This window comes from Emys orbicularis, chromosome 13 (assembly GCF_028017835.1).
Source record: "Emys orbicularis isolate rEmyOrb1 chromosome 13, rEmyOrb1.hap1, whole genome shotgun sequence".
In the NCBI taxonomy this organism is placed as follows: Eukaryota; Metazoa; Chordata; order Testudines; family Emydidae; genus Emys; species Emys orbicularis.
Window position 1 is genome coordinate 23,836,734 of NC_088695.1, and position 21,712 is coordinate 23,858,445.

The 21,712-nt window shown below is 45.9% G+C and overlaps 1 protein-coding gene across 1 annotated transcript in view; it reads left to right on the plus strand.

The window, feature by feature from the left end:
* Positions 1–21,712, plus strand: part of GLP2R (glucagon like peptide 2 receptor) — a 121,223-nt gene that overhangs the window by 35,059 nt on the left and 64,452 nt on the right. Inside the window, exons 5-7 of the mRNA XM_065416110.1 lie at positions 10,401–10,507; positions 10,753–10,909; positions 20,999–21,158. Of these exons, the coding sequence (XP_065272182.1) occupies positions 10,401–10,507; positions 10,753–10,909; positions 20,999–21,158 (424 nt within the window). The remainder of the gene's footprint in view (positions 1–10,400; positions 10,508–10,752; positions 10,910–20,998; positions 21,159–21,712) is intronic.

The window sequence follows — 21,712 nt, forward strand, 5'->3', positions numbered from 1 at the left end:
AGCAGGAAAGAGGCAAAATGGAGGAGTTTCTGGGGCCTTTTATATCTTCTGCCATGTGGAGGGAAATCCATTGTTTCAAACAAAGGCCTCAGCACAGCTAGTGGAAAATTACAGGTGACAAGATAGCATTTGGAGTCATGTGGGCAAGTCACATGTCCATGCATGAAGGTTTGGACACAGTAGAAGCCATTACCTGTACCTCAAAGAGCATGTTTGCAGGACAGTCCATTCAGTGTAGATGAGCGTCTCCCATAGTTCATTGTCTGTCAAGTGTTTCTTGATGAGCCACTTAATTTGAATAATTCCTACAAGACGTGCTGGCTAACTATCTTGTGGGAAATCCAGGTATAAAGCCAATATTCATAACTTTAAATACAAAAATGATAAAGACATACAGATAGCATAATCATAACCAGCAAATCATAACCTTTTCATAGACATCTTACATGCCACATTTTGTACAAGATTTGTTGCCAATATATAACAGTGGTTGCAACAACGATCTATATGCTCATATTTTAATCAGATAACGTGACAATCTCCACTGAGGAGTTCTCTCACCATACTAAACAAAGTGTGGTTCAGAGAACAGGTGATAGGGGTAAGCGTCAAGAAACCAAGATTCTAATTCCAGCACAATTGCTGCCCTGTTGTGCACTACTTTCCTCACATTACACTGATTTTCCAAGGTCTCAAATTCGGATCAGAGAGGAGGGTGTCAAACCTACTAGTACAACACAACTGATTTTCCAGTATGGCCTTGGTAGATTTTTGCTTCCCAAAGGCTCTGTGAGGCATCAGCAGATCATCCTGCTACTCCTGAACCCGATAAGGCTGCCACAGTGTGTACTAATCAGTGGTTTGGCATTGGTCTACCTGTCTGCAGTCACCCATCCAGTTCTCAAGGACTGGCTGCACTGCAGTTTTCACTGATCCAAGCAACTCTGTCCCAGCTTTTGGGAAAACAAGCAGTTTGGCAATTCCCACGTTTGATCTTCTTCAGCCATCAATTCCCAGAAGCCTTAACCCTCCACCTGTGAGTCAAAGAGCGAGTCAAATTTCAGCATCTTTGCACAGTCAGCATTGAATAAATGGAGGCAGGGAGGTGCATCCGAGGGTGCTGAGGGTGTTGGTTGATGTGATTGCGGAGCCATTGGCCATTATCTTTGAAAAATCATGGTGATCGGGGGAGGTCCCGGACGATTAGAAAAAGGCAAATACAGTGCCCATCTTTAAAAAAGGGAAGAAGGAGATTCCGGGGAACTACAGACCGATCAGCCTCACCTCAGTCGCTGTGAAAATCATGGAGCAGGTCCTCAAGGAATCCATTTTGAAACATTTGGAGGAGAGGAAGGTGATCAGGATTAGTCAACATGGATTCACCAAGGACAAGTCATGCCTGACCAACCTGATTGTCTTCTATGATGAGATAACTGGCTCTGTGGATATGGGGAAAGCAGTGGTCATCATAATCAGTAACTCCTCACAAAGGCCTGGTCTACACTATGAGTTTAATTCAAATTTAGCAGCGTTAAATCGAATTAACCCTGCACCCGTCCACACAACGAAGCCATTTATTTCGAAATAAAGGGCTCTTAAAATCGATTTCTGTACTCCTCCCCGACGAGCGGAGTAGCGCCGAAATCGATATTGTCATTTCGAATTAGGGTTAGTGTGGCCGCAATTCGATGGTATTGGCCTCCGGGAGCTATCCCACAGTGCACCATTGTGACCGCTCTTGACAGCAATCTGAACTCGGATGCACTGGCCAGGTAGACAGGAAAAGCCCCGCGAACATTTGAATTTCATTTCCTGTTTGCCCAGCACAGGAGAGCACAGGTGACCACAGAGAGCTCATCAGCACAGGTAACCATGCAGGCCGATAATCGAAAAAGAGCACCAACATGGACCGTACGGGAGGTACTGGATCTGATCGCTATATGGGGAGAGGATTCAGTGCTAGCAGAACTTCGTTTGAAAAGACGAAATGCCAAAACTTTTGAAAAAATCTCCAAGGGCATGATGGAGAGAGGCCACAATAGGGACTCAGAGCAGTGCTGCGTGAAAGTCAAGGAGCTCAGACAAGCCTATCAGAAAACAAAGGAGGCAAACGGTCGCTCCGGGTCAGAGACGCAGACATGCCGCTTCTACGCTGAGCTGCATGCAATTCTAGGGGGGGCCGCCACCACTACCCCACCTCTGACCGTGGATTCCGAGGCGGGGGTAATCTCATCAGCCACACCTGAGGATTCTGCAGACGGGGAAGAGGAGGAGGAGGAGGACGAGATTGCGGAGAGCACACAGCACTCCGTTCTCCCCAACAGCCAGGATCTTTTTCTCAGCCTGACTGAAGTACCCTCCCAAGCCTCCCAAGCCAGTACCCAAGACCATGACCCTATGGAAGGGGACCTCAGGTGAGTTTACCTTTTAAAATATAAAACATGGTTTAAAAGCAAGCGTTTTTTAATGATTAATTTGCCCTGAGGACTTGGGATGCATTCGTGGCCAGTACAGCTACTGGAAAAGTCTGTTAACGTGTCTGGGGATGGAGCGGAAATCCTCCAGGGACATCTCCATGAAGCTCTCCTGGAGGTACTCCAAAAGCCTTTGCAGAAGGTTTCTGGGCAGTGCAGCCTTATTCCGTCCTCCATGGTAGGACACTTGACCATGCCATGCTAGTAGCAAGTAATCTGGTATCATTGCATGACAAAGCCTGGCAGCGTATGGTCCCGGTGTTTGCTGTCATTCAAGCAACATCCGTTCTTTATCTCGCTGTGTAATCCTCAGGAGAGCGATATCGCTCATGGTAACCTGGTTGAAATACGGGAATTTAATTAAGGGGCCAGAGGTGGCCCTTCCTACTGGGCTGTTTGCCTGTGGCTGAAAAGAAATCCTTCCCTGTAGTAAGCCAAGCGGGGGGGGGGGGAAACGGGGGGGACGATTGGCGCTGAGCTTTTCTCGTTTGGCTAGCAGGGATCTTCCCTGATACCAGCCACGCAGTGGGGGGAGGGATAAAGTGATCATCCCAGAGAACTGGATGGGGGGGGGGGGTTAGTTTGTTTTCTGCTGCTGAAGGTTAACAGGAAAACCGCAGCACTCAACAGGCTTTGCTTGGTATGTGGGAAAGGAGGACGCAGAAGCCAAAAGACAATGGCTTACCATGGCTGCATGCAAGCCGAATTCTGTTGCCCGGACCTGCGTCTGTGATCTCTAGCAGCAAAGCCACAAGCACTCAATATTAAGAGGCAAAATGCGACCTTGCACAGAAATCACATGTGCTATGTAATGTGAATAGTGTTGTTCACCGTGAAAGAGTATAAGCATTGTTCTGTAAAATGTATCTTTTAAAAAATTTCTCTCCTTTTTTCCCTCCCTCCAGCAGCTGCAAATTTTTCAAGCCTCCCTCCTCCGTCCTGAAGGCTATCTCAGATAAGGCGTCGGAAAAAGAGGACGCGAGACGAGATGTTCACGGAAATCATGGAATCCACCCACAATGAAAGAGCTCATCTGAATGAGTGGAAGGACACGGTTTCAAAGTATAGGAAAGATGCCAGTGAACGTGAGGACAGGAGGGACCAACGTGAGGACATGAGGGACCAACGTGAGGACATGAGGGACCAACGTGAGGACAGAAGGGACCAACGTGAGGAGAGGAGAGACGCTCGAGATGAGAGGTCGCGGCAGGAAGATCAGAGGAGGCAGGATGCAACGCTGGGGCTGCTGCGTGAGCAAACAGACATGCTCCGGCGTCTGGTGGAGCTTCAGGAATGGCAGCAGGATCACAGATGGCGCTACAGCCCCTGTATAACCCCCCTCCCCCCTCACCATGTTCCATAGCCTCCTCACCCAGACGTGTAAGAACGCGGGGGGGGGGGGGGGGGGCTCCGTGCACCCTCCCATTCCACCCCAGTGGACAGCCCAAGCCAAAGGCTGTCATTATTTTAACCTTTTTTTAGTGGCCTTTTCCTTCCCTCCGATCCTCCTCCCAAACCCCACCCGGGCTACCTTGTCAGTTCTCTCCCTCTTTTTATAATCAATTAATAAAGAATACATGATTTTTAAACGATAGTGACTTTATTTCCTTTGAAAGCAAGCTGTGATCGAAGGGGGAGGGTGGGTTGCCTACAGAGAATGAGTCAATAAAGGGAGCGGGTTTTCATAGAGAAACAAACAGAACTTTCACACGGTAGCCTGGCCAGTCATGAAACTGGTTTTCAAAGCTTCTCTGATGCGCCGCGCTTCCTGGTGTGCTCTTCTAATCGCCCTGGTGTCTGGCTGCGTGTAATCAGCAGCCAGGAGATTTGCCTCAGCCTCCCACCCCGCCATAAACGTCTCCCCCTTACTCTCACAGAGATTGTGGAGCACACAGCAAGCAGCAATAACAATGGGGATATTGGTTTGGCTGAGGTCTGAGCGAGTCAGTAAAGTGCGCCAGCGACCTTTTAAACGGCCAAATTCACATTCCACCATCATTCTGCACTTGCTCAGCCTGTAGTTGAACAGCTCCTGACTCCTGTCCAAGCTGCCTGTGTATGGCTTCATGAGCCATGGCATTAAGGGGTAGGCTGGGTCCCCAAGGATAACTATAGGCATTTCAACATCCCCAATGGTTATTTTCTGGTCCGGGAAGTAAGTCCTTTGCTGCAGCTGTTTAAACAGAGTAGTGTTCCTGAAGACGTGAGCGTGATGAACCCTTCCCGGCCAGCCCACGTTGATGTTGGTGAAACGTCCCCTGTGATCCACCAGTGCTTGCAGCACCATTGAAAAGTAACCCTTGCGGTTTATGTACTTGGTACCCTGGTGCTCCGGTGTCAAGATAGGGATATGGGTTCCATCTATCGCCCCACTACAGTTAGGGAATCCCATTGCAGCAAAGTCATCCGCTATGGCCTGCACATTTCCCAGAGTCACTACCTTTCGTAGCAGCAGCTCAATGATTGCTTTGGCTACTTGCATGACAGCAGCCCCCACAGTAGATTTGCCCACTCCAAATTGATTCCCGACTGACCGGTAGCTGTCTGGCATTGCAAGCTTCCACAGGGCTATCGCCACTCACTTCTCAACTGTGAGGGCTGCTTTCATCCTGGTATTCTGGCGCTTCAGGGCAGGGGAAAGCAAGTCACAAAGTTCCATGAAAGTGCCCTTACGCATGCGAAAGTTTCGCAGCCACTGGGAATCGTCCCACACCTGCAACACAATGCGGTCCCACCAGTCTGTGCTTGTTTCCCGGGCCCAGAATCGGCATTCCACGGATAGAACCTGCCCCATCAACAACATGATCTCCAAAGCGCCGGGACCCGCGGTTTGAGAGAATTCTGTGTCCATGTCCATGTCCTCATCACTCTCGTCGCCGTGCTGCCGTCGCCGCCTCCTCCTTGCCTTGTTTTTCTGGTCCTGGTTCAGCATAAACTGCACGATAATGCGCGAGGTGTTTACAATGTTCATGACTGCTGTCTTGAGCTGAGCGGGCTCCATGCTTGCCGTGGTATGGCATCTGCTGTGTTCACTCAGGAAAAAAGGCGCGAAACGGTTGTCTGCCATTGCTTTCATGGAGGGAGGGGTGAGGCTGTACCCAGAACCACCTGCGACAATGTTTTTTGCCCCATCAGGCACTGGGATCTCAACCCAGAATTCCAATGGGCGGGGGAGACTGCGGGAACTATGGGATAGCTATGGGATAACTACCCACAGTGCAACGCTCCGGAAATCGACGCTAGCCCCGGTACATGGACGCACACCGCCAAATTAATGTGCTTAGTGTGGCCACATACATTCGACTTTATACAATCTTTTTCCAAAATTCGAATTCTGTAAATTTGGATTAATCCCATAGTGTAGACATACCCTTAACGTCCTCTCGCTTAATGTTGTTTCGATCTTACGTCCCTGCTCAATTACAGAATATGCTCCATTTAAAGTTGGGCAATGCTTCACTATAACGTCATTTGGCTGCCTGCTTTGTACACAGCTGGCAGCCCCCCTATCAGCTCCCCTACGCCCCTGCCCCCCAGCACCTCCCGCCCGCCGGCAGACCGCGCGGATCAGCGCCTTCCTCCTCCTCCCCCCGCCTCCTGTCCGAGGCAGTCAGCTGGCTTGCAGCGTTCAGGAGGGAGAGGGGAGGAGCAAGGACTCGGCGCGCAGGCTCCCCCTCCCTCCCCTGCCCCCCGAACGTTGCAAGCCAGCTGATTGCCACGGGCAGGAGGAAGGGGGGAGGAGCGAGGACATGGCGCATCTCCCCCCTCCCTCTCCTGCCTCCTGCACATAGCAATCAGCTGGTTTGTGGCATTCGGGAGGCAGGGGAGGGAGGGGGAGCCTGCGCCCCACGTCCTCACTCCTCTCCCCTCCCTCCTGCCTCCTGAATGCTGCAAGCCAAATGATTGCCGGGGGCAGGAGGCAGGAGAGGGAGGGGGGAGGAGCGAGGACAGGGTGTGCGAAGTAAAGCGGGGGGGAAGAAGAGGCGGGTTAAGGGTGGAGGCTTGGGGGAAGGGGTCGCATGGGCGGGCTGAGGGTTGAGCCTCCCACCCCTGGTTCTTGCAGAGTAGGGGAAGCTGTCGCTGCTGCTGCGCAACGTGCTTCTCCTAGCCTACAGCACCTTCAGCCTCCTTGCGTGCCTCATTGTCTCCAGTGCCAGTGGGCTGTGCCTGTGTGGGGTAAGGTGGGGGCACCTCCCAACTATAGTACTTTACTGTACAGTATGGCGAAAAAAAAAAATTCCCTGGACCCTAACCCCCCCACTTACATTCATTCTTATGAGGAAATTGGATTCGCTTAACATCGTTTCACTTAAAGTCACATTTTTCAGGAACATAAATACAATGTTAAGTGAGGAGTTACTATACCTTGACTTTAGCAAAGCTTTTGATATGATCTCCCACAGTATTCTTGCCAGCAAGTTAAAGAAATATGGATTGGATGAATGGACTATAAGGTGGATAGAAAGCTGGCTAGATCATCGGGCTGAATGGGTAGTTATCAATGGCTTGATGTCTAGTTGACAGCTGATATCAAGCGGAGTGCCCCAGGGGTCTGTCCTAAGGCCGGTTTTGTTCAACATCTTCATTAATGATCTGGATGATGGGATGGATTGCACCCTCAGCTAGTTTGCAGATGACACTAAGCTGGGAGGAGTGGTAGATACACTGGAGGGTAGGGATAGGGTCCAGAGGGACCTAGACAAATTGGAGGACTGAGCCAAAAGAAATCTGATGAGGTTTGGCAAGGACAAGGGCAGAGTCCTGCACTTAGGACAGAAGAATCCCATGCACTGCTACAGGCTGGGGACCGACTGGGCTAAGCGGCAGTTCTGCAGAAAAAGACCTGGGGATTACAATGGATGAGAATCTGGATATGAATCAACAGTGTGCCCTTGTTGCCAAGAAGGCTAATGGCATAGAATATCAGGGTTGGAAGGGACCTTAGGAGGTCATCTAGTCCAACCTCCTGCTCAAAGCAGAAACAATCCCCAGATTCCTGAATGGCCCCCTTAAGGATTGAACTCACTGGGTTTCGCTCACTAAACTCGCTAAACTAGGTTTAGCAGGCTAATGCACAAACTACTGAGCTATCTCACCCCCCGTGAAATAAAGAGAACACCCTGCATTAGTAGGAGCATTGCCAGTAGATCGGGGAAGGTGATTATTCCCCTCTATTCGGCACTGGTGAGGCCACATCTGGAGTATTGCGTCCAGTTTTGGGCCCCCCACTACAGAAAGGATGTGGACAAATTGGAGAGAGTCCAGCAGAGGGCAACAAAAATGATTAGGGGACTGGAGCACATGACTTATGAGGAGAGGCTGAGGGAACTGGGCTTATTTAGTCTGCAGAAGAGAAGAGTGAGGGGGGTTTGATAGCAGCCTTCAACTACCTGAAGGGGGGTTCCAAAGAGGATGGATCTAGACTGTTCTCAGTGGTGGCAGATGACAGAACAAGGAGCAATGGTCTCAAGTTGCAGTGGGGGAGGTTTAGGTTGGATATTAGGAAAACCTATTTCACTAGGAGGGAGGTGAAGCACTGGAATGGGTTACCTAGGGAGGTGGTGGAATCTCCATCCTTAGAGGTTATTAAGTTCCAGCTTGACAAAGCCTGGCTGGGATGATTTAATTGTGGTTGGTCCTGCTTTGAGCAGGGGGTTGGACTAGATGACCTCCTGAGATCGCTTTGAACCCTAATCTTCTGTGATTCTATGATTCTATGCTATACACTTGCTCTGCTCTTGGCAAGTGTTTGCTGGATCTCCCATGGGTACTTGTCTGCATTGCTTGCACTGGTTCACTGTATCACAGTAGGATGCACTTGCTCTGATATACTGTCCCTTGAGCCCTGTTTCTGCTCCTGTTCATCCTGGTTCATCTGTACCTGCTCCTTCTGTTTCTGCTGGACCTGCTTTTACCTGGGTGCAATATCAATTGGTTGGATCAGATCCACGGCTAGTATCAACCAACAGCAGAGAAATCAACCATTTTTTTTCCATCTAATTCAGAGGTGAAAAACTCAGAGGCTTGGTGTTCAAAAGGGGTCACCAATACAAAAAGTTTGAGAACCACTGGCTAAGCAGCATTAGCTCCCTCCTACTTCCCCTTCCTGTGGCCAGGTAAGGGGAAACGTCCTCAAACAGAAGTGGCCAAGCTCTGTTTGGAAGAGGTGGCCGCGTGGCTAGCCAGGAGCTGCAGAGAAGCTGAATGCAAAGAGGAACACCCCAGGAACTATGTGCAGAGCTATGTGTGGAACCAGCTGTGGCTGCTGGATGTGACAGATGGGTGTGGGTCTGTGTGGGACTTATGGGGGAACAGCGCAAGGGCTGGGTGGAGAGCCAATGCAGAGCAGCCCCAATCAGAGACAATAACAGCCTGTCTTGGAAAACCTCAAGCTTCTTTTTACTTGAATAAAGACTGGACTGGAGAGAGTACCCCAGCCACTAGGCCTGAAGAATCCTGACTCTCAGTTGGACTGTCCCAGGGACCCAAACATTTACCACTATTGCTCAATTTGGAGTGTAACCATTTAAGCCTCTGTACCTGAGGTATTTCCCCTTTCCTGCCAACCCTAATAAAATAGCCTTTCACTTACCATGTGTCTGAGTGGTTACTGTGATCCACCAGGGCTAATGCCCACAACACCTGGCTGCCAAAGCACTGCACCACTTGCCTCTGAGTTGCAGTAGACCTGTAACACTACTGGCACCTTAGGAGTTTGGTGTAATTTATTGAGCATCTCCAATAATTACCAAATGCATCAGAAACAGGCACGAAAGAAATAAAATGTTAAAAGAAAATTGGTGCTCACTGGTTTCTGCTCAGATGTCCTGTTCCATATCACTTGACGTGCTCACACATTAATTTCTCCTTTTAATTCATCCTTATTTTCATCTTGAGTTTAGAAACAAAACCTATGTAAGTGGTGCTGAAAATGACTGCACATGATAGACCTGATTTTCAAAACTGCCCACCCAAAAATGAATGTTCAATTGTTCGCCCATTTTGCACAAATGGTTATTGTGCTTCATGTAGAATTTAGGTAATTTCAAATGAGTAATTAGAGCTGGTTGAAACTCAGAATTTCTGTTTCACAGGAAATTTCAACACTTCAAAATGTGTTTCATTCTGAATCAGAGCAAAACAAATATTTAGAATTATTCTACAAAATGGAAATTCTGGGGGAAAAGTTTTGGAAATTTCAAAATTTAGATTCAAAATGATTTTTTCCCCATTTTTAATTACTTTTATTATGTTTGTGTTATCTTGCAATCATATTTCTAAGATATTGAAAGAAGCTTGCTGCTCTAATTAGTACACTGAGTGCTTATCTTCTTTTCTTCTTCAAAGTCTTCAAACTGTTTCCTCATAACATGAACAGGAGACATTTAAAAAAATTTACACAGGAATTATCATCAAAATTGCTGTGATTTCATGAACAATTTTAGTTTAAACAGAATGGCATTTTTGGATAGAAAACTGTTTTAATGAAAAATTTCTGCCCAGCATTAGTAGTTATGAATTTATTTGGCTATCTTCATACCCTTGAGCCCAATTTGCATATGTAATCATGGTGGCTGTTGGCAGAAATTAGGCTCACAGTAGTGCATACAAAATTTTCAAAATTAGATCCTATGTGCCTATTCCAAATATTAAATTATTTCAAAATTTAAAACCTGCTAATTATATCTGGCTTTCCATAGTGGTTCCCACCTGTTGATCTCACAGGTGTTACTGAGGAGGGTCATTTACAGATGGGAAAACTGAAGTTTGGAGCAGTTAAGTGACTCTCCCAAGGACACACAGCTGGGTAGGACAAATATAGAACCCTGATGTCTTAACTCCTAGTCCAGTGCCCTATCTGCTGGGACAGGCTGACTCCCACACTTGTGCGACTTATTTATTTTTCTCTGTTGTTCCTATGATTAGGAAGAAGAACACATGTTACTTTCCACCCTACAGTTACTGTACACCGTTGGATACTGCTTGTCTCTCATTTCCCTTGTATTAGCTCTACTTACACTTCTGCTCCTCAGGTTAGTGCCAACCAACATTACTAGAACATGTCTTGTATTCTGGAATTTAACAACATATGGATTCTTTTTTCAAGTAACTGAGCTTATAATTCCATGTCAGATGTAACTATACACATTTACTATGCAAATGTAATTCTTGAGCAATATCTGTTGATGGCAATAATATGAATACAATGATATTGTTCATAATGAAATTTATTCTAAAGGATTCATAAAAGGGGACATTTCTTTTTGTACTTCCACAGAAAACTTCACTGCACTAGAAACTACATCCATATAAATTTATTTGCTTCCTTTATACTGCGAGCCACAGCAGTTCTTATAAAAGATATCATATACCATGATACTTATTCAAAAAGACCAAATAACGAAACTGGATGGATTTCCTACTTCAGTTCTGAGGTAATTCTAGTTTAGTTCATTGTTAATAGTATAATTTGTGCTGCAAAAGTTAAAGTTGCAAAACAGTTTCCCTTAGGAAAACAGGTTTTAGATTTTGAAATTTTGCAGGAAATAGCGTTCATGGAGAATTAGGGTAAAATTCTGGATCAGAATTGATTTTTATTTGATTTAGATATGATCATAAGAAAAATTTATAGTAAGCACACTGTGCTGGTTAATAGTGTTGATAGTTGTCATCTAGAGACCTTGAATAATGCATAACAACAATTTTATTAAACCTACAATATTAGGAGCAAAACTGTATATTTCTACTTGCTTGTATATGGCATTCTTTGTATTTACACAGCACTTATCATAGAATCATAGAATCACAGAATATCAGGGTTGGAAGGGACCTCAGGAGGTCATCTAGTCCAACCCCCTGCTCAAAGCAGGACCAATTCCCAACTAAATCATCCCAGTATATAATATACTTATATATACAATACTTATACATTCAAAAAGCTTTGTTGTACAACAGTTGAGATTGCCTGTCAAATAACATATTCATAAATTCTAAGGCCAGAAGGGACCATTTTGATCATCTAGTTTGACCTGCATAGAACTTCTCTCAAACAATCCCTGTTTGAACTAGATATGATAGATAGATAGATAGATAGATAGATAGATAGATAGATAGATAGATAGATAGATATTAGAATATTGGATATTAGGAAAAACTTTTTCACTAGGAGGGTGGTGAAGCACTGGAATGGGTTACCTAGGGAGGTGGTGGAATCTCCTTCCTTAGAGGTTTTTAAGGTCAGGCTTGACAAAGCCCTGGCTGGGATGATTTAGTTGGGAATTGGTCCTGCTTTGAGCAGGGGGTTGGACTAGATGACCTCCTGAGGTCCGTTCCAACCCTGATATTCTATGATAGATATGAAACCACACAAAGAAAGAAATGAAAAATTAACAGTGTAAGAGCCTGTCTACACTAGAAGGTTTTGCCAATTCTATACCAGTCTAGTTAAATAATCAAACCTTTCCCTGTCCCAGTACAGACACAGTTATACCAGTATAAAAGTGCTTATTCTTAAGTAGTTTATTCTGGTTCAGGAGGCAAAATAAGCTATAACATTATAAGTAACTTTTTACTGGTATAACTACATGCAAACTATGCTTTTATCAATCTAACTATTTTAGGGGTATTTTTTTTAATGTAGACCAGACCTAGAGGTACATACCCTCAACTCCCATACCCATAGACCTTATTGCTGCCCAAAAGTAAACTACCACTATAATGGTATTTGTACTGGCAAGTATATTTTTCAGTTACTATATATCTGTGTGCTATACTTTGCACCCGACTGAGTGTGCTGCCTGGTAAAGAACAGAGACAAAGCTGGAACTCAAACTATGTGGAAACCTAGAGATATTGTTTCTAGACATCATGACAACCACAACTACCATACATCACAGACCGCAATCTTAACTGTGCCTTCACTGGATTGCCAGCCTTCCAGCACCTCCTTATCTCCCTCCCAATCAAATAAAATTGCTGTGAAGTCTCCTTCACTCAAATCAATTGGTATCTCTCTCCTGGGTAGAAGAAAGTGTAGTAGGAAGAGAAAGCCTGGAGCATGGGGGCCTGGTGCAAGGCCCGAGGTCTGAACCAAAGTCAGCAAAAAATTATGCTATAAGCAAAAGTCAGGCCCTGTCAAAAGCAGATACTTGCCTGCAAGTTCACTGTCTGGTATATGAACTTGGCACCGATATTGCTAGCGTTGCTAAAACACACTGAATATGTAAATACATTTCGGCAGGCTAAGAGAAAACACGCCAACCTACCACATGATAAGATGGTTTGACAGAAGTGATAAATCATGATGTTTTGTCTGAAACATCAGGTGTAAAACTACAAAGACAGGTAATGAAAGGGAAGTTTTGTCTGAAGCATCAAGAGAAAGTTACAAGTGGAGGTAACAAATATGTCTTGGAACAAGTAAGATGATATATAACAGGGGTCGGCAACGTTCGGCACGCGGCTCGCCAGGGTAAGCATCCTGGCGGGCCGGGCCAGTTTATTTACCTGCTGACGCGGCAGGTTCGGCCGATCGCGGCCCCCACTGGCTGCGGTTCACCGTCCCGGGCCAGTGGGGGCGGCAAGAAGCCACGGCCAGCACATCGCTCACCCGCGCCGTTTCTCGCCACCCCCATTGGCCCGGGACGGTGAACCGCGGCCAGTGGGGGCCGCGATCGGCCGAACCTGCTGCGTCAGCAGGTAAATAAACTGGCCCGGCCCGCCAGGATGCTTACCCTGGTGAGCCGCGTGCCGAACGTTGCCGACCCCTGATATATAAGTTGTTTGTCTCAATCTATAAATGTCGGGATGCCTTGTCTTAGGGCAGGTCTACACTACTGCTTAAGTTGATCTAACTTTAGGGGTGTGAAAAAGTGACACAAATTTTGTGCTGTCCACACCGGCGCTATGTTGGAAGGAGATGCTCTCCCGCTGACATAGCTTCCAATTCTCGCCAAGGTGGAGTAATTATGCCAATAGGAGAGAGCTCTCCCATTGGCATAGCGCGTCTTCACCAGATGTGCTACAGCAGTGCAGCTGCATCGGTGCAGCTGCGCCAATGTAGTGCTATAATGTAGACTTGCCCTTAACCCTTTGTCTGACTGAGGGGCAAGCAAAAAGTCACACCGCTTACTGAGCTGGTCCATTATAATGGGCAGACAAGTCTTATTATCCCTGTAGAATCTATAGGGTGCTATTACTGTGCTTCGTTGACAATAAACCTGGCCAAGCGCCTTCACCACTGAACCGAGTGTGTTGTCTTCTTGGGCAGTTCGATTGAGGTCTGCCAGGCCGACTACCTGGCCAGAGCCAGTGCAACACACAGAGAGAACACACACACAGCCAACAACTGACAACAGAAGGCTTTGGGCTTCTAGTTTCAGCTCCTCCTACACTCAGCTACTGCGCTCCTCACTTGCTCCCCTCTTGGAAATACAGCGTGGCTCCTACCCTCTGCTCCCTCATCCCCCCTTTTTTCTTCTTAAAGGATAAGTGGGCTTGTGGGGAAACAGCAGCAGCTTGAGCCGCTGCACTCCCATCTTCCCCTCCTCACCTCCTGAGAACAACTATCTGGTTCCCTGCTTTCCTGATAAAGAGCCGGATCCCTGCTCTATTCTATCCCCTCTCACTCCCCACTGCTGGTTGGATGAGACATTTAGCCAGGGTGGGGGGATCATCACTGGAGGGAGCAAATTGTCAGGAGGGACATGGCTCCCCTCAGTGGTTGTGCCCATGATCAGTACATCCTTCAGGCTATGTCTACACTACAGCGTATGTCGGCATAACGTAAGTTACACCGACATAAGCACTGGTGTGGACAACACTATGTTGGCAGGAGAGCTTCTCCCGCTGACATAGCTACTGCTGCTCACAGGGACTGGAGAAGAGCTTACATTAGAGACCTGTGCCACTGTAAACTCACTAGTGTAGCCGTACCCTCAAAATTAGTAACCATCCTTCAATATCAACCAACAAACAAAAGTCTTGGAAGTTGTGCAATGGTTTCATCAAAAGGAATGATACCAGAGAAGATCTATTTGTGCTCCAGATTGACATAAGGAAAATTAGTCCAAGGATATGCTGGTACAATGCTGTAAATTGAGGCACTGTGATGCCAGGAAAGAAGGGTGCAGCAGCTCTGAGAGTCACGGGTCGTGGTGGTGCAATTCTGGTACATTGCAATGAATATGCACCTTACCTTCACTGCTGTAGATGCAAATCATGTCACAGGAATCCTCCACAGAATGATTACTTGGGATTCCCAGATGGCAAGGATAGGGAGAAGACAATGAACCAGAGTGTACACATCAGAATTCTGCTCTAGAACCTGGCGTGATGATGACACTGAAGCATGTGGCCTCAGCATTCGGGAAGATGTTCAGAAAAGAGACTGGAAAATGGAAATCATAAGAAAGCACAAGACAGTGAATGCAGTGAGGACAATTACATTATGTTACTAGTCCTTATGGTGGCAGACATTTTTTTGAAAACTGAGGGTAACCAATCAATCAAGTGTTCCCCTCCTGAGCCTGCAGAACAATGTCCTGGAGAGGTGTGAACTGCCTCACTCATCCCAGCAGTGGCATTTATAACACTTACAATTATTTCACTTATAACTTACAACTATTTCACTTATAACCAACACTTATAACTATTTCAACTCTGATTTTTTTAGCAGAAAAATCCTATTAGTGTGGTTCTCCCACAACCCCAAGCTGCATCCCACACCTCTCTAGGAAAAGCTCCAACTGTTCCCTAAACAGCTAACAAAACTTCTAGCTTCCTCTTCCAACTTCTATAAAATTATTATGCAATGTCAATACAGTGAAAAATTTAAAAACTCAGTATAAAATAAACTGATTATTATTAAAAATAACACCGCTATTGAATTGATTATATTATTCATAAATTCATAGTTTTCAGACCAGAAAAGACTGTTATAATCATCTAGTCTGACTTCTTGCAGAACATAGGACATAAATTTCATTCTGTCATACCTGTATCAAGCCTATAACTTCTGACAGAGCTAGAGCAAACCTTAGACAGACATCCAATCTTGATATAAAGATATCAAGTGATGAAGAATCCATCACATCTCTATCTAAGTTGTTCCAATGGTAAATTACCCTCTCAGTTAAATATTTTTGGCTTATTTCCAGTTTGAACTTATTTATTTTCATCTTCCAGACCCTGGATCTTGTTCTGCCTTTGTGTGCTAGATCAAAGAGCCCTCTACTATGAGAAATCTCTTCTTCACATAGGTACTTACAGATTGTCATCAAATCACCTGCTAACCTCTTTGATAAGCTAAATAGACTGAACTTTCAAGTGTCTCACTGTAAGGTAGGTTTTTAAAACATTCTGGTAGCTCTTTTCTTTTCCCTTTCCTATTTTAAGGTAACAAAACAGTTACCTTTATCAATCAAACTTGTCATTTCATTAAAAAATGTCAAGTTTGTTGGGCAAAACATCTTTTCTAAAAAAAAAAAAAGAATGTGGAGCAGCATTAATTGTGTTGCCATGTTTTAATTCAGTACTGACTGCATCCTTCACCAGCAATGCTATGATGTTGCCCAGGATCAATGTCAAACTAATTGACCTATAGTTACCCAGGTCATCCTGTTTACCCTTTTCCAATACTGGCACATTGGCTTATTTTCCAGTCTCTAAAACTTTCTCAATATTAAAAGACATGTTAAAAATCAGCATCATTAGTTCACAGAGCTCCTCTGTCAATTATTTAAAACTCTTGCATACAAATTGCCCAGTCTTGCAGATTTAGAAATGTTAAATTTAGTATACACTGTTTTACTCCTTAGTTACTGTTGGAATATAAAGTATTCCATTATCACTGTGAGATCTGAATACGTCATCCAGCTTCTTTTCAAATACAGAACAGAACCATTTATTGAACACATCTGCCTTTTGTGCATCATTATTGACCATATTACCATCTCCAATTGATAATGGGTGTATACCAAGAGTTCATTTGTGTCCCACATACTTTTTAATTACTTACTCATTCCCTAGCATCAGCCCCTTTTGTCATCAATGTAATGCTCTCCTCACTAGTCATAGAGTGGGCTGAGCAGCTATCCTCAGATATGTCATGTGCTGTTCTCTCTTGCTTTTTCCCAGCTGAATCTGCGGAGATGTTTCCTGCAGCTGCCATGCTGAGTACCTGATAGCAATTGGATACCTCTAGTAGTGCGTGTTTCTTTCTGTGGTGATCATAGAAGATTAGGGTTGGAAGAGACCTCAGGAGGTCATCTAGTCCAACCCCCTGCTCAAAGCAGGACCAACCCCAACTAAATCATCCCAGCCAGGGCTTTGTCAAGCCTGACCTTAAAAACCTCTAAGGATGGAGATTCCACCACCTCCCTAGGTAACCCATTCCAGTGCTTCACCTCCCTCCTAGTGAAATAGGTTTTCCTAATATCCAACCTAGACCTCCCCCACTGCAACTTGAGACCATTGCTAATTGTTCTGTTATCTGCCACCACTGAGAACAGCCTAGCTCCATCCGCTTTGGAACTCCCATTCAGGTAGTTGAAGGCTGCTATCAAATCCCCCCCAAACACACTCTTCTTTTTTGCAGACTAAATAAGCCCAGTTCCTCAGCCTCTCTTCATAAGACATGTGCCCCAGCCCTCTAATCATTTTCATTGCCCTCTGCTAGACTCTCTCCAATTTGTCCACATCCTTTCTGTAGTGGGGGGCCCAAAACTGGATGCAATACTCCAGATGTGTCCTCACCAGTGCCAAGTAGAGGGGAATAATCACTTCCCTTGATATCCTGGCAATGCTCGTACTAATGCAGCCCAATATGTTGTTAGCCTTCCTGGCAACAAGGGCACACTGTTGACTCATATCCAGCTTCTTGTCCAGTGTAATCCACAGGTCCTTTTCTGCAGAACTGCTGCTTAGCCGGTCGGTCCCCAGCCTGTAGCAGTGTATGGGATTCTTCCATCCTAAGTGCAGGACTCTGCACTTGTTCTTGTTAAACCTCATCAGATTTCTTTTGGCCCAATCCTCCAATTTGTCTAGGTCCCTCTGGACCCTATCCCTATCCTCCAGCATATCTACCTCTCCCCCCAGATTAGTGTCATCTGCAAACTTGCTGAAGCTGCAATCCATCCCATCATCGGATCATTAATGAAGATGTTGAACAAAATCGGCCCCAGGACCGACCCCTGGGGAACTCCGCTTGATATCGGCTGCCAACTAGACATTACGCCGTTGATCACTACATGTTGAGCCTGACGATCTAGCCAGCTTTCTATCCCCCTTATAGTCCATTCATCCAATCCATACTTCTTTAACTTGCTGGCAAGAATACTGTGGGAGACGGTATCAAAAGCTTTTCTAAAGTCAAAGTATATCATGACTTGCCCTTGGTGAATCCATGTTGACTGTTCCTGATCACCTTCCTCTCCTCCAAGTGCTTCAAAATGGATTCCTTGAGGATGTCCTCCATGATTTTCCTGGGGACTGAGGTGAGGGTGATTGGTCTGTAGTTCCCTGGATTCTCCTTCTTCCCATTTTTAAAGATGGGCACTATATTTGCCTTTTTCCAATCATCTGGGACCTCCCCCGATCACCACGAGTTTTCAAAGATAATAGCCAATGGCTTTGCAATCACATCAGCCAACTCCCTCAGCATCCTCGGATGCATTGCCTCCGGCCCCATGGACTTGTGCATGTCCAGCTTTTCTAAATAGTCCTTAACCTGTTCTTTTACCACTGAGGTCTTCTCACCTTCTCCCCATACTGTGCTGCCCAGTGCAGTAGTCTGGGAGCTGACCTTGTCTGTGAAGACTGAGGCCAAAAAAGCATTGAGTACTTCAGCTTTTTCGATATCATCTGTCACGAGGTTGCCTCCCCCATTCAGTATGGGTCTCATATTTTCCCTGACTTTCTTGTTGCTAACATACCTGTAGAAATCCTTCATGTTACCCTTCACATCCCTTGCTAGCTGCAACTCCAATTGTGCTTTGGCCTTCCTGATTACACCCCTGCATGCTTGAGCAATATTTTTATACTCCTCCCTAGTCATCTGTCCAGGTTTCCACTTGTAAACTTCCTTTTTGTGTTTAAGCTCACTGAAGATTTCTCTGTTAAGCCAAGCTGGCCGCCTGCCATATTTCCTATTCTTTCTGCACATCGGTATGGTTTGTTCCTGCACCCTCAATAAGGCTTCTTTAAAATAAAGACAGCTGTCCTGGACTCCTTTCCCCATCATATTAGCCTCTCAGGGGATCCTACCCATCAGTTCCCTGGGGGAGTCAAAGTCTGCTTTTCTGAAGTCCAGGGTCTATATTTTGCTGCTCTCCTTTCTTCCTTTTGTCAGGTTCCTGAACTCAACCATCTCATGGTCACTGCTGCCCAGGTTGCCACCCACTTCTACTTCCCCTACCAATTCTTCCCTGTTTGTGAGCAGCAGGTCAATAGGAGCACAGCCCCTAGTTGGTTCCTCCAGCACTTGCACCAGGAGGTTGTCCCCAACACTCTCCAAAAACTTCCTGGATTGTCTGTGCACTGCTGTATTGCTCCCCCAGCAGATGTCAGGGTGATTAAAGTCCTCCCTGAGAACCAGGGTCTGTGATCTGGAAACTTCTATTAGTTGTCTGAAGAAAGCCTCGTCTACCTCATCCTCCTGGTCTGTTGGTCTATAGCAGATGCCCACCACGACATCACCCTTGTTGCTCTTGCCTCTAAACTTAGCCCAAAGACTCTCAACAAGCTTTTCTCCAGTTTCATACTGGAGCTCTGAGCAATCAGCTGCTCTCTTACATACAGTACAACTCCTCCACCTTTTCTCCCCCGCCGGTCCTTCCTGAACAGTTTATACCCTTCCATGACAATGCTCCAGTCATGTGAGTTACCCCACCAAGTCTCTGTTATTACAATCACATCATAGTTCCTTGACTGTGCCAGGACTTCCAATTCTTCCTGCTTCTTTCCCAGGCTTCTTGAGTTTGTGTCCAGGCACCTAAGATAACTAGCCGATTGCTCTGCTAGCCGATTGCCCTGCTTTCTCAGTATGAATCAGGCAGCCTCCTTGTGTTTCCTCCCAGTATCTCACTTCCCCACTTACCTCAAAGCTTAGGTCTCCATCTCCCAGAGAACCTAGTTTAAAGCCCTCCTCACTAGGTTAGCAAGTCTGCCTGCAAGGATACTCTTCCCTCTCTTCATTAGGTGGATCCTATCTCTTCCTAGCAATCCTTTTTCCTGGAACAACAGCCCATGGTCAAAGAATCCAAAGCCCTCTCTCCAACACCACCTGCATAACCACGCATTTACCTCCAGAATTCGATGGTCCCTACCTGGGCCTTTTCCTTCAACAAGGAGGATGGACGAGAACTCAACTTGCACCTCAAACTCCTTTATCCTTCTTCCCAGAGTCTTCAGTGACCCACTCAAGGTCATTGGTGCCCATCTGGAGAAGCAGGAAGGGGTAGCGGTCCGAGGGCTTGATCAGTCTCGGCAGACAGTCCATCACATCCTGAGTTCTAGCTCCAGGCAAACAGCACCCTTCTCGAATTTCCCAGTCTGGATGGCAGATAGATGACTCCGCCTAGATGGTAGATGGAGGACCCTTAGGTGGGAGTTCACTACCACCCATCTCCTCCTCTTGGGAGTGGTGGTCATTGAACCCCCATCCCTAGGACAATGCATCCCATGCCTTCTGGTCAATGGGGTCTCCTTCCGATCCCTTCCCTCAGATGACTCTTCCAAACCGTTCTCTTCCATAGTACCTGTGCAAAGAGCCTGAAAACCAATAGGTTCCCTCCCTACAATCTACTCAGCTCATGCAAGAGCTCCTTAATCAGATAATATGGCTGCTCCTTGTATGGACTTCTCCTGGAGTTCCCCCTATCTTGGTATTAGGGTCCATCAATAAGTTTCAAAGAACCTACTTAGGAATCATCCTAAAAGAATAAACACTCTCAAAGGTTGCACTAGAAATGGCAGAGCTGCACTAATGCTAGAGCAGTGGAAGGAGATTTCCCTACATTTCTTCATAGACAAGGACAGAGAGGTCCAGTCCCTCCCCAAGCTTCCTGTTAGTCATGCGGCGTCTTCTTCTAAGAAATCATGGTGTGTGTGTGTGTGTGTGAATCCCCACAGCATGCCTGGCCCACATGAGGCGCTTGGTTGTTTTTTTGGAATTACACACACACACACACAGCGTTTTTAACACAAACACACACACTCACACACTGTTTTTTAGCATGTTGGAGACAAATATATATTCTGATTAGCTGGTTTTGGCTGTGGATGACATCACAGGTTTGCATCTATTCCCAATGTTCACACAGCTGGGACCTCATCATGGAAGTGCAGCAACCCAGTTAAAGCTGCAGAAGGGTGTCTGACTGAACCAAATATTTATTATAATTGTTAATTTTTAAATAATATAAACTATGACATAAGAGCAACAGTATTTTTTCAGAGATTTTACAGTACTACAATGTGTAATTAATTACTATTATTAAATACTTCCCGATGTCTTATTTCTGCAGATTTTAACCATTTGCAGGACTTCCCAGTTTTTCTTGCATTACTTTGTTGGTGCAAATTGTTTTTGGCTTTTAGTTGAAGGAATTTATCTCCACACATTATTGGCGACTGCTGTGCTTTCTGAAAGCCTACTGCTGCAAAGATGTATTGTGATAGGATGGGGTAAGTAAACAATTTCAAATAAGTTATTTGTCTTCTTTTATATCAGAAAATAAATGATAGGTAAACAAAGTTTTAGTACTTTATGAAAGAAAGAAAAAAGCTGATTATTTGAACTCCCTGAAATTTGTTAACTTCCCTATGCTAATGAGGTGTCCAGAACTGATCATGTGATCATAATGTACTTTGTAACAACATAATATGTAATGTCCAGTAGGTGTCTGCACACACTGGAAATTAGTAAATTCCCTGGTAACATCTGGGGACTGGAGGAAAGCATCCTGTGAATGTGGGGCGTGGAGGGATAGCCAGGGAAATTACTGAGACTGGGCAGAGGGGCTGGCTTCAGGCTGGAAAGGGGCATCCCAGTAGTTCTTACTGCTGTTCCTATGGAACTTCCTTGGCACCTGGTGACCAGTTTGTCCCCGCCCCTGGCAGCTGGCACCCTTTGCACCAATGTCCTCCTGCTCCCGCCCAGGTGCCAGTGCACTGTCCCATTCCCCACACCTAGGCCCGCCGAGAGCAATTCCAGGCCACAGGGCCAGGGCCAGGGCCAG